This window comes from Scyliorhinus canicula, chromosome 15 (genome assembly GCF_902713615.1).
Source record: "Scyliorhinus canicula chromosome 15, sScyCan1.1, whole genome shotgun sequence".
In the NCBI taxonomy this organism is placed as follows: Eukaryota; Metazoa; Chordata; class Chondrichthyes; order Carcharhiniformes; family Scyliorhinidae; genus Scyliorhinus; species Scyliorhinus canicula.
The window spans coordinates 65,283,369-65,297,410 of record NC_052160.1 but is presented as its reverse complement, the minus strand read 5'-3'; the positions used below and the strand labels follow the sequence as shown (position 1 = coordinate 65,297,410).

The following is a 14,042-nucleotide window of genomic DNA, read 5'->3' as shown; positions in this document are numbered from 1 at the left end:
TAAATTGCCCGTAGTGTCCTAATAAAAGTAAGGTTAAGGGGGGGGGTTGTTGGGTTACGGGTATAGGGTGGATACGTGGGTTTGAGTAGGGTGATCATGGCTCGGCACAACATTGAGGGCCGAAGGGCCTGTTCTGTGCTGTACTGTTCTATGTTCTATGTTCTATTACAGGTAACACAGTAAATCCCAGCCTGCTGGCTCCTCCCAGCAGGTGGTGTATAAAAGTGTGTGCTCTCCTGCGCTGCTCCCATTCTGGTTCCAGCTGTAGGAGGCACATCTTGTGCAATAAAGCCTCGATTGTTTCACCATTCTCGTCTCGTGGTAATTGACGGTACATCAGCCCAATTGCCAAAAAGTCTTATTTTCCCCCATTTTTAATATTTGTAAAGTGGAATATTCAAAGAAAATAACAAAAAAAAAAAATCTTTTTTAATGTCCCGAATATTTTTCTCTAGGGTTGCACAAAGCAGTGCCCTGGAGATTGATCTTCAATTCCTGGAGACTCTAGGCCAATCCGGAAAGGTTGGCAATCCTGGTGGTGAACTAAAATGAAGAACATAGGTCTCAAAAGTGGGAACAGGTGGTGCAAGAAGAGAGCATGAGGCTAGATTATCAGTTAACATGAAAGGGAACACAAAAGCCTTTTACAAGCAGATGAAGGTAGGTAAAGGAAGGGTTGGGCCAATTAGGGACCAAAAGGATCTTCTTGTGGAAGTAGACGATGCCACCTCAAAAGACGAGCAATAAAGGAAAAGGGAGAAAATATATTGGGTTGGTTAAAAAGAAGTAACATCCTCAAAGTAGAAGTCACCCAGTCCAAATGGGATGAGATTTAGGTAGCTGAGAGACCCAAGAGCGGAAATTGTGAAGACTCGGGCCACAATCTCCCAATCCTCTTTGGATGTGGAGGTATCAAAGGAAGAGAAGATAGGTAAAGCTGGCAGGCCAGTCAGACTGCTATCTGTCGTAAGGAAGCTGTTAGACATAATGGCTTTGATATTCACTGGGAGGGAATAGAGCTGGCAATTTTACAGTTCAGAAAGCCTTATTTCCCTCTGTTCCTCCTAAATTTAAAGGAAGGACCTGATTAACATTTCTGTCTCTGTTTCCTGGTTGCAGCCAGCTTGGTTGAGAGGCCATTGAATGGGTAAGCCTTTGGGACCAGGCCCCAGCTGGAGAGCGGGAGATGGGTGTTGAGGGGGTGTGTGGTTGTGGTTGGGGAGGGGGAGAGAAATTGGAGGTTGGAGCTGAGATCAGATGCCCGGGGGGGGGGGGGGGGGGGGGGGTGATGTGTGTGTGTGTGTGTGTGGGGGGGGGGGGGGGGGGGGGGGGCTGGGGGGGGGAGGTGATGGAAAGTGGTGAGAGGAGATTGATCAAAAAGTCAGGGGAAGTGAGGGAGATATGTAAGGTCAGGGGTGCTCAAATGGATAGGCTAAGGGATTGGGTGTTGAGGAACAATGTCAAGACAAAAGTGGAGGCCAGGGAGGGAGGTCAGAAAGTCTGCAGGTAAGAAAAGTTAGGGGAGAGATGGACAACGCGGGGGGGGGGGGGGGGGGGGGGGGGGGGGGGGGGGGGGGTGAGAGCAGAAATCCCAGTGGGGTGGGGGATAGAAACCAGAATAACTTGCTGGGGTTGCTTCTCCCCTTGTCTGCATGGGTCTCAGTCCCACAACCCGAAGATGTGCAGGGTACGTGGATTGACCACACTAAATTGCCCCTTGGTTGGGAAAAAATGAATTGCGTACTCTAAATTTATTTATTTTATAACTTGCAGGGGATAAGATAAATGGGAAAAGTCAGATGGGGAGAGACTGGAAAGCTTGAGGGAAATTGGAAGGATTCAGTTGAGATTGAAGGTCACAGTTTGAGAGTGCTGAGGAGGGAGCGAGGGACCAGAAAGGTGGTGAGGTGTGGAGAAGGCTGTGCCATGGGAAGATCGTGGCTTGAGGATTGTCTGATTTCAAAGGTCGGGGTCAGACAACCATGGGAGTAATTTACAGGAAGCTTTAGAGGGAGGCAAAGGAAGCATTCCTGATCACCTGGCCCACAAGCAGTGCTTAAAAGGCAAGTGCCTATTGGATCTAGCAGTCACCATCTCTCCAGGGATCAGGTCTGGAGAGATCTTGCCCATTGGAGGGGTGGGGTGTGATGCGGGGTTCCAGAGATCTAAAGAAGTTTGGGAGGGGGTGTTATAGGGTGGGTCCTGAAAGCCAGTGGGAGTCTGATGGGGCGGCTCGAGAGATCAGGGCAGCCTTCCAAAATGGTGCCCCGATCTGCAAGGAGTCGTTCCTGCAGTGCAGGATGGCTGCCTAAGTGTGGCCTTGATGGGGAGCAACTCCCCAAGATCATAAATACGGCAAAGTGCCATTGAAGAGCAAAGCTGTTCTCGACACTGCAGCCGCCGAGAAACACCCGCCAAACGCACCCGAAAACAACTTTAACTTTTTTCCGCTGAATGGTGCCCTCAGTCATTCTTTTGGGTGAATTGCGTCCGAGGATGGAGAAATTCTCTTTACAGCCGAGAAGGTCAACAGGAGAGTTGATAAAGGTGTGAATGATTTTGATTGGAGTAAATAAGAAGAATCTGTTTCCAGTGGCAGAAGGTTGGATAACCAGGGAACACAGATTTAAAATGATTGGCAACAGAAGCAGAGACAAGTTGAGGAAACATCTTTTTACCAGTGAGTCGATGTGATCCGGAACGCCTGAAAATGGAGGAAGATTAGATAGTAACATTCAAAAGAGAATGTGACAAATACATGAAGGAAAATAAAATACAGGACTATACGGAAAGAGCAGAGACATGGGTTGAATAAGATAGGTCTACCAAGGATCTAGCTCAGACATGATGAACCAAAAGTTATTTTTCTAAGCTATATTTATGATTCAATGTCAGATAAAGGTTTTTTGAGATTACACACAGATCATATTAATATTTCTGTCCATGTAGCAGACATTTTTAACTGTGATTGACAAGAGGAGAATGTTTTCAGTCCATCCTGATTGATCCATCTCAGGGAATTAACGTCACGGTAACCAGTTGCTCTTTAATCGATTCCCGAGGTTTCAGCCAGGTTACTCTGCCTGGAGTTCGATTCACGTGCTCAACACTCTTGTGTTTGAAGAAGAGTTTCCCCAAATAATTACCCTTGTCACTTTCAAGCTGGCTCCTCTTGTTCCGGAATAAAAGCAAAATACTGCAGGTGGGGAAATCTGAAATAAAAACGGAAAATGCTGGAAAAACCTCAGCCGGTCTGGCAGCATCTGTGGAGAGAGAAACAGAGTTAGCGGGGTTGGGATGGAGTGTAGAAATTCCAGAGGTTGGAACGGCCATAAGGGTGGAAATGCCCACACGAGTCCCAAAGCAGATTTTACGATTGTGGGATTTCCCAGATTGATTGTCCTCACCCCCTGCCAATGATATAACGGGAAACTTGATCATAATTTGAATAGATTTAAATGCCATTGCCAGATCTTTATGCCTGATAGTTCCCCCCCACTGCCGTTGTATTGTCTGTTTGTGGGGGGACGTTCCATGTTGGGGGGAAAGGGTTGTGTGGGAGAGGGTGGGGGGGTTCTACTTTTATTCATTTTCATCTTTAAAAAGGGCACCCCCATCTTTTGAAAACCTAAGTTTCTGGCAGGGTGTGCTCTTATGTAGAATCCCTACAGTGTGGAAGGAGACCATTCGGCCCATCACGTCTGCACCGGCCCTTGCTCTGACGGAGCACCCCAACCAGGTTCACCCTCCTGCCCTAACCTTTGGACGCTAAAGGGAAATTTAGCATGGCCAATCCAACTAACCTGCACATCTTTGGACTGTGGGAGGAAACCGAAGCACCTGGTGGAAACCCACGCAGGCACAAGGAGAACTCCACACAGACAGTGATCCAAGGCTGGAATCGAACCCGGGTCCCTGGCACTGTGAGGCAGCAGTGCTAAGAACTATGCCGCCATGCCGCCCTTCCACCAGCGTATTGTCGTGAGACATGCTGCTTAACCTTTTTTTGCCTAAATGGCTAAAAGTACATTGGAGGAAACCTTTGCCACAGAATGCAGTTGAGCCCAAAACATTGTGTTTCTGAGACTAAACATAACGCAGGATTCTTGGACTGTCATATTAGCAGAACTGGCTCCAACCGTGGATCGATTTAGCAACTGTGGAGGGGCTAGCACCGGCGCCATGTGGAACACAATTGATTCCAATGAAAAGCGGTGCGGGATTCACCGTGATTAACACTCAGGACACTGACAAGCTGTAGCATATACATACTTCACTCCCCACACACACCATCCCAGCCAACAAGATGCGTTGTGCTGGAGCGCGCCTATACAACTGATGGGTCGGCTGGGGCCAGTGGCCCTAAGTTCACAGTGGGCTGTTAGCGGTGTGTGCAGCTGCATGGCTGCCTTTCCAGCTGCAGCAATAATGTTCCGTGCAAATCCACCCCGACCCCACTGGCCATCTCCTGGCCACCACCCCTCGCTACTCCACCCCGACCCCGGTAGGGCGAGCCCTCTGCACCAATGGCAACTCACACTCCCAGGTACCGTAATACCCCTAGTCATACTACCACACTATGTTTGAAAAAAAAAAAAAATTTCCATTCTTTAATCAGAACTGGGATGTCTGACACTGGCAATTGGCCACTTGACTCTTTGTTGCACCTCTCCTGATGTTTGAATGTCCCCTTTTTTATTCCGAATGTTCAGAGCTGGGTGCAGTATTCAGGGTGCAGTCTGATGTGAGTGCTCCGAGATTTGAATTGATCTTTGCCTCCTCTGAGTTCTAAAAGGAACAACTTGCTTTTTAAAAGCACTTTTCTGCGATCCCAAAATGTCAGGAAGCACTGCAGGAACAATGGAGCACATCTGAAGTACGCTCGCTGTTCTACTCTAAGGAAATACAACAACCCTATTCTACTTAGAGTATGATGTGGCCTGCTGCTGAGAAACCACCCCCTCCACCCTCTGGCCACGTTTCAGCCTCACTGGGGGCGGGGAAGGGGAGGGGAGAGGTTCACATACCGAGTGGAAAATTCCAGTGGCACATGTGGAGATTGGCCTTAATAACTACAGAATGCTTTGGACAAGATATGCAACTTAGCCATCCACCAGCTGTGATTCAGCGGGGAGCAATCTCGCTTCTGAATCACAAGGTTCTAGGTTGGAATCTCTCAATCAAAAATAGATTTCTGGTCATCATCACATTGCTGTTTGAGAGCCCCCGTGATGCACAAATTGCCACATCCCCTACAGTAAAAGAGTGACTAACTTCAAAAGTGCATCATTGGCTGCAAAAGCACTTTGAGATGTCCAGTGGTCATGATAAGTGCTGTATAAGTGCAAGACTTTCTTTTTTTATCTGGCTTGATAACACCTCAAGTAGACTAGTGTCGAATTTTACTTTATAAGGCTCTGGCTTTTACTATTTTAAAAGCTGTTGTGTGTACATCGGGTCAAGTCGCACTGAGTTTCTGAAGACGTCATTGATATCAGTTAAAAACAATGAGGCTAGTTGGATTTGCAAACTAATTATCTGCATGTTGTATAGTTAAGACTTGGATATCGTGTTCTCCTGAAGAGAACAGACAATTATATCTAATTTAATTATATTTATTCCATGTTTTAGCATGCAGTATTGTGAAAATTTGTCCCACTGTTAGTTACATAACGTTAGAAGCTTTTTGTGATGATTTCACAACTGGTTATAATACTATTGTAGGCAAAAATTGTTTCAATTAATAACAGCAGAAAAGGATATTTTATCTTTTGTTAGAATGTTTAACCGTAATTTAGGTTTGTGAAAAGAACCATTTTATTTTTCTGTCAAGGGAAGTGAGGAATAAAATGGCCTCATCTTGAGGGGGTATCAAAGCCTCGAAGGAAGAATACTCATTCTTGCTCATACTTACACTTGTAGCCAATCCCCTGTCAAGAGAAAATAGTATAATTGTTTCCACTGACAGTATAGGTTGGTTTGCCAGTGTTGAAAAAGAGTCAAGACCATAAACTCTAACGGCTGAGTCACTAGCAGGGTAGGGATTCAACTTTGCTTTGGTTGGAGATTATCTGCTTGATGTCAAGTGTCTGGGTGATTGCTTCATGAACACAATTCAACCATTTAGCTCCGTATCACAGCCATGGCCTGTAACTTCCAGCCATGGGCTGAGAGTCTGTGGCACCTAAGAGCAATGTATAACTTCAGATTCTGTAGCTCGATTTGTCACTCCCAGCTCTGTGGGAGTACGTCATGTGTTCAAGTTCCATTCCATGATCTCCACGCTTAGTCTTGGCTGGCATTGGTTTGGCATACTGGGCTAAATCGCTGGCTTTTAAAGCAGGCCAGCAGCATGGTTCAATTCCCATACCAGCCTCCCCGAACAGGCGCCGAAATGTGGCGACTAGGGGCTTTTCACAGTAACTTCATTGAAGCCTACTCGTGACAATAAGCAATTTTCATTTCATTTCATTTATTCATTTCAATTTATTGCGAGGTAGTGTTGGGTTTGAACTTTGAACCTGAGACCCTGCTTGACTGCAAAGGAGGGGAAGGCATATAATTACTCAACTTGTACAGGATACAGCAATTCCCACAAGTGAATTATAATTATGAGGCCTCACAGGAAGTCTGGTGATTGCCATTCAGTGATGACAATGATAATTATGTACCTTTCCCGGGTGAATATAAACTATCTCACTTTTCCAGTGTCCTAGCCAACATTTATCCCTCAATCAACAATAGCAAATTGTCAATGTACTGCCTTTTATGTAATAAACCACCCCGGACTGCCACACAGGGGTATTATAAAACAAAATATCACAGAGTTATTGGAGAAGGTAACCAAAACACTTGGTCAAAGAGGTAGGTTTTAAGGACGTCTAATAATAATATGAGGAAAATGAAATAGCAAGGTTTAAGAACATTCCAGAGCTTCGGGCTCAGGCAGCTGAAGGCACAGCCACCATCAAGAATATATCAACTAGACACTTATCCCATTGCTATTATTGAGACATTGGTCTGCATATCTCGGCTGTACTTTTGTAATTACCTATTAAGTGCTTTGGGACATCCTGAAGACACGAAAGATGTTATATGATTGCAAACACTGTCTTCCTTGCTACATCAATCGTAGAAAACTGCAATCAATGAGAATTAAAGGACGCGATTCTCCAGTTTCGTTGCGCTCTTGCACAAGTGTAACGAGGCCGGTGAATAGCGGGAGGGGCCATAAATTAGATCAGCACCCGGGCGCCAAACAATTTGTGATGCAACCGATCCACTCTCACAGGAGAAATCGGGATCTCGCATGGCTAGAAACAAATTATCACCACTTAGACCCCATTTCCATACAATTAACGAGAGTGACCCCATATCTAATGGCCCCCCATCATTCAGCGGCCTCCCCACCTTGGGATGGAGGGGCAGCTGGTTCAAGCACCAGCTGCCCTGCAACATATTGTTCTGCCAGGCCTGGTGGTGCTCCAGGTGGAGCCTAGTGGTTCCTCAGCTCTGCAGCGTCCGCCAGCCTCCGCATTGGTGACCGCCTTGTCCTCGGCCACACAAGTCACCTCCAGGATCCGCTCCTCAAAGAAGCTGAAGATTCTTTTCTCCGGCATCCCACCGCCAGTCTGGGCCCTCTCCCACCGATTATGGGGGAGCTTTTCCTGAGGAGACACAGAGAGGGCATCGTTAGCCACACGTGTGGTTTACAGTGGTGGGAGAGGGGATGTGAAGACGGGGTTGGGGAGGTGTTATTGGGAAGTGGGGGTGGATGCTCCCTTAGGGTTGGTTTCTACTCACTCGTGCTGTTTGGCGTAGGTCGTTGACCTTCTTCCTGCACTGGAGGCCAGTCCTCCTGGTCACGCTGCCCGAGCTTACAGCTGCCGCCACCTCATCCCAGGCAGCACTGGCTGCCCTGTGGCTGATCCTCCGGGACCCTCGGGGAATAGGACATCCCTCCTGGTCTCCATCGCCTCCAGGAGTCTCCCTAGGTAGCGTCCCCGAATCTTGGGGCCGGTCTCCTGAATGCCATTATTGCAAGCTGGCTGGCCTTGGCTGAGCATGTGCAGCTAAAATAATAATAATAATCTTTTATTGTCACAAGTAGGCTTACATTAACACTGCAATGAAGTTACTGTGAAAAGCCGCTATCGCCACATTTCGGCACCTGTTACAGTTCTCACGACAGAACGTGTTTCGAGATTGTGGGAGGAAACCGGAACACTCGGAGGAAACCCACGCAGACACGGGGAGAATATACAGACTCTGCACAGACGGTGACCCAAGCCGGGAATTGAACCTGGGACCCTGGAGCTGTGAAGCAACAGTGCTACCCACTGTGATACCATGCTGCCCAGCTTTTGTGCTGCTCAATCTTGTTAGGGGCTGGCGAGCGAGGTGCCAGCGAGTCACCTGGCGAGCCGTTATTTGCGGCGAGAAGCCCGTGAGGCTTCATTCAGTGGACAAATTAACATTAAATTGCGCTGCCGGCCTCGCTGGGCCGAGAGGCAGTAAGCTCATGGCAATTCCCGCTCGCTACCACACTTAGAAATTTTTCCGGGCAAACGCGCCCAAAATCTATATTAAGGGCCCATAACTTCCAGCTTGCGACAGAAAGCCACGGTGTTAAGATTCTTTTACTCCACACAGACTGGTCTCGGATGCCACTGATAACTGTGGGTGTCTCTCTCCTACAGGAATATCTCGGGCTGGAGCATCCCTCCTGTCTTAATATACACCAGTATATCATGGTGCAGACACACACTGATGGACACACACAGGGACCAATCAACATGTACAAACACCGCAGCCAATCACCAGTTAGAATACACACACTATAAAGGCAGAGGGCACCACGGTTCCTGCTCATTCTGGGTGCTGCCTCTGAGTGTAACAAGAACTCATCCAGCCCAGCACAGACTTACAACACGTGCTGAGAGAATCAACTGGTTCGGACAAGGCTTAGGTCTCTAGTTTAAGTTAGCATCATTTAGATCAACAGTCATCGTGTGTTAGTTAGTTAGAAGTAGTTAATAAAATTGAGTTGAACCTTCATCAGTGTTGGAAGTGTCTGTTCATCTCTCAAGTCTACACTAGCCAACACTTCACCTCCCCGATGAACAGAACAAGTTCTATGCCCGCTTTGAACAGTCAGCCAATACATCAGTGCAACCCGCCCCAACAGCCCTGGACACACCCACACCCACTAGTACAGCCTCAGAGGTAAGAGCTGCCTTCTTGAAAGTGAACCCGTGGAAAGCAACGGGCCCCCGACGGAGTCCCTGGGCGAGCACTCAGAGCCTGCGCAGACCAGCTGGCGAGTGTATTCGCAGACATCTTCAACAACTCACTCTTCCGCTCCGAGGTCCCCACCTCCTTCAAGAAGACCATCATAATACCAGTACCAAAAGAAGAACAAGATAGCCTGCCTCAACAACTACCAATCAGTGGCTTTGACGTCTGTCATCATGAAATGCTTCGAGTGGCTAGTCATGAGACGGATCAACTCCAGCCTCCCAGACGGTCTCGATCCATTGCAGTTCGCCTGTCACCGGGACCACAGCAGATGCTATCTCCCTGGCTCTACAATCAACACTCGAACACCTCGACAACAAGGACACCTATGTGAGACTACAGCTCTGCCTTCAACACCATTATTCCGGCAAGACTAATAATCAAACTGTTGGTTAGCCTTGGACTTGACCCCTCCCTGTGCAGTTCGATCCTTGACTTCCTGACCAACAGACCACAATCTGTCAGGATGGGCAACAGCACTTCCTCCACAGTAGTCCTCAACACCGGAGCCCGCAAGGATGTGTGCTCAGCCCTCTATTGTGGTCGCTATATACACATGACGGTGTGGCAGGATTTAACTCCAACTCAATTTATAGGTTTGCGGATGATACGTATCTCAAACAATGATGTATCAGGCTACAGGAGGGAGATAGATCACTTGGTTGCATGGTGTACCGAAAACAACTTCTCTAAATGTCAGAAAGACCAAGGAACTGATCATCGACTTCAGGAAGCATAGCACGAACACCCGGCCCCCCCCCCCCCCTCCCCACCCCCTACATCAATGGCTCCGAAGTGGAGATGGTCGATAGCTTTAAGTTCCTGGGTGTCACCATCACCAACAGTCCCTCCTAGTCCACTCACATTGATGCAACAGTCAGGAAAGCCCAACAACGTCTCTACTTCCTATGGAAGCTAAAGAAATTCGGCATGCCTGTATCGGCTCTCAAAAACTTCTACAGATGTGCCATAGAGAGCATCCTATCCGGCTGCATCATAGCTTGGTATGGCAGCTGCTCGGCCCAGGATCACAAGAAACTGCAGAGTGTGGTGAACTCAGCCCACGCATCACACAAGCTTGGATCCTCACATTGATTCTGCACACACCTCCCGCTGCCTCAGGAAGGCAGACAGCATTATCAGAGACCCCTCCCACCCAGGCATCTGTGGCTTCTTCCAGACCCTTCCATCAGGCAGAAGGTACAGAAGTCTGAAGACCCGCACATCCAGACATAGGAACAGCTTCTTCCCCACAGCTACTAGACTCCTCAATGACTCTCCCTCGGACTGATCTGTTCCCTGTAAGAAAACTATTCACGATGCCCTATGTTGCTCTTGCTCATGTATTGTTTGGCCCCTTGTTCCGCACTGTAACCAATCGCTGTTTGTCGATGTACCATTTGTCAATGTACTCTTTCGGTGATTCTTTTTTGTCTCCTATGTACGTACTGTGTATGTTCCCTTGGCCGCAGAAAAATACTTTTCACTGTACTTTGGTACATGTGACAATAAATCAAATCAAATCAAATCAACTGTCTATAAAATGTCTGTTTTTCCACTTGAAATTGGCCATGTTGTATCAGGTTTAATATAATGTTCCGTGTATCCTATGGAGTTCATCCAAATGATGGATTTGCTACATCTTACAACGGGCCGCCAATTCTAAAAGGACAAAAATGCGCATTTACCTGCACTCGGACATCACGACGAACCTTACTTTCAGTGCGGAAGCCTCAGGCCTCCAGTGCCCTGGTCTGCAGAGGCTCCAGCGTGGTGCAGGAGGAGTGCAGACTTAGGGCCAAAGAACAAAGAACAGTACAGCACAAGAACAGGCCCTTCGGCCCTCCAGGCCTTCGCCGATCACGTGTCCTATCTAGACCAACTTCCTGTTTCCTTCTATACCCCAACTGTTCATGTGTCTGTCTAGATAAGTCTTAAAGATCGCTAACGTATCTGCCTCAACCACCTCACTTGGCAATGCATTCCAGGCCGCCACCACCATACATCTCCACTGAACCTTTCCCCCTCACCTTGAACTTGTGCCCCCTTGTAATTGTCATTTCCGCCCTGGTAAAAAGCCTCCAACTGTTCACCCTATCTATATCCCTCATAATTTTATAAACTTGGATCAGGTCACCCCTCAGCCTCAGTCTTTCGAGGGAGAATAATTCCAGTTTATACAATCTCTCCTCATAGCTAATACCCTCCATACCAGGCAACACCTGGTAAACCCAAAGCCTCCACATAGTGTTGTGACCAGAAATGGACACAGTATTCCAAATGTGGCCTAACTAATGTTCTATATAACTGTAACATAATTTGCGAACTTTTATACTCGATGCCCTGTCCGATGAAGGCAAGCATGCCATATGCTTTCTTTACCATAATTTCCACCTGTCCTTTTAAGGATCTGTGGCATGCACGCCTAGATCTCTGTATGTGTCTATCCTCCTGATGTTTCTGCCATTTACTTTATAGCTCCCACCTGAATTGGACCTCACAAAATGCTTCACCTCGCGTTTGTCCGGGTTAAATTCCATCTGCCATTTCTCCGCCCAATTTTGCAGCCTATCTAAATCCTGCTTAATTCTCTGACAATCTTCATCACTATCCGCAACTTCTGCAATCTTAGCTGGTCTGATTAGCAAGTTTGCGGATGATACTATGTTTTCTTCCAAGGCATTTATATATATTACAACCAGCAGAGGTTCCAGTACTGATCCCTGTGGAACACCACTAGTTACAGACCTCTATTCGACTGCTACACTCTGTCTTAAATGGCCAAGCCAGCTCTGAATCCATCTAGTTCACCTCCGACCCTGTGTGATTTAATCTTTTGCACCAGCCTGCCATGAGGGACCTTGTCAAATGCTTTACTAAAATCCATGTAAACAACATCCCCAGCCCTTCCCTCATCAATCATTTTTGTCACCTCCTCAAAAAATTCAATTAAATTAGTGTGACATGACTTCCCTCACACAAAACCATGCTTTATGTTGCTAATAAGACCATTCACTTCCAAATTGGATTGGATTTGTTCATTGTCACATGTACCAAGGTACAATGAAAAGTATTTTTCTGTGAGCAGCTCAAACAGATCATTTAGTATATGAGAAATAAAATAAAAGAAAAAGAAAATACAAAGTAGGGCAACGCAAGGTCCACAGTGTAAATACATAGGCACTGGCAATGGGTGAAGCATACAAGAGTGTAGTATTAATCAGGTCAGTCCATAAGAGGGTTTTTTAGGAGTCTGGTAACAGCAGGGAAGAAGCTGTTTTTGAATCTGTTCGTGCGTGTTCTCAGATTTTTGTATCTCCTGCCAATGGAAGAAGTGGGAAGAGTGAGCAAGCTCGGTGGGAGGGGTCTTTGATTATGATGCCCACTTTCCCCACGCAGAGGGAGGTGTAGATAGAGTCAATGGAAGGGAGGCAGGTACGTGTGATGGATTGGGCTGTGTTCACGACTCTCTGAAGTTTCTTGCGGTCTTGGGCCGAGCAGTTGCCATACCAGGCTGTGATGCAGCCAGATAGGATGCTTTCTCTAGTGCAGCTGTAAAAGTTGGTAAGAGTCAGTGTGGACATGCTGGATTTCCTTAGTTTCCTGAGGAAGTATAGACACTGTTGAGTCTTCTTGATGATAGCACGGTGTGGGTGGACTAGGATAGATTTTAGGTGATGTGCACCCCTAGGAATTTGAATCTGTTAACTATCTCCATCTCAGCCCCGTTGATGCAGACAGGGGTGTGTACAGTGCTTTGCTTCCTGAATCTATCCTGAGGGATAGATTGTTGTCATTGCACCACTCCACTAGGTTCTCTATATCCCTCCTGTGTTCTGACTCATCGTTATTCGAGATCTGACCCACTATGGTCATGTCGTCAGCAAACTTGTAGATGGAGTTGGAACCAAATTTTGCCACGCAAATGTGCATAGATCCTATCTCTGAGAATCTATTCCAACAATTTCACTATCACTGCGTCAAGCTCACTGGCCTATAATTACCCGGGTTATCCTTGTAACCTTTCTTAAATAATGGGGCAACATTGGCTATTTTCCAATCCTCTGGGACCTCACCTGTGGCCAATGAGGACACAAAGATTTCTGTTAGAGGCCCAGCAATTTCATCTCTCGTCTCCCTCAGTAATCTGCGATAGATGCCATCTGGCCCTGGGGTTTGTCTACCTTAATGCTTTTTAACACACTTAGCACTTCCTCCCTCATAATAACAACTTGTTCTAAAGTGTTTACATATCCCTCTGAGACACCACCAATCAACGTGTCCCTGTCCTTTGTGAATACCAATGCAAAATACTCATTAAGGATCTCACCTACTTCCTTTGGTTCTACCCATAATTTCCCTCCTTTATCCTTGAGTGGACCTACTCTTTCTCTAGCTACCCTCTTGTTCCTCATACAATGTCTTGGGATTCTCTTTAATCTTGTCTGCTAAGGATATTTCATGACTCCTTTTTGCCCTCCTAACTCTCTGCTTGAGCTCTTTTCTACTTTCCCTGTATTCTTCAAGTGCTTCATCTGTTTTTAGTTGCCTAGGCCACATTTAATGAAATGAAATGAAATGTATGCATCCTTTTTCTTTTTGACTAGATTTGCAATTTTCCTGGTCATCCACGGTCCTTGAATCCTGCCTTTCCTTTTCATCGGCACATGCCTGTCCTGCACTCCCATTAACTGATCCTTAAAAGACTCCCACATGCCAAATGTGGATTTACTCTCTCACAGCCT

At 46.8% G+C, this 14,042-nt stretch overlaps 1 protein-coding gene across 1 annotated transcript in view; it reads right to left on the bottom strand.

The window, feature by feature from the left end:
• Nucleotides 1–2,658: 2,658 nt before the first annotated feature.
• The window catches only part of gfer (growth factor, augmenter of liver regeneration (ERV1 homolog, S. cerevisiae)), a 41,552-nt gene continuing 30,168 nt past the window's right edge, over nt 2,659–14,042 (bottom strand). The window contains exon 4 of the mRNA XM_038819627.1: nt 2,659–3,263. Coding sequence (XP_038675555.1) covers nt 3,245–3,263 — 19 coding nt within the window. The 3' untranslated portion in view covers nt 2,659–3,244. The remainder of the gene's footprint in view (nt 3,264–14,042) is intronic.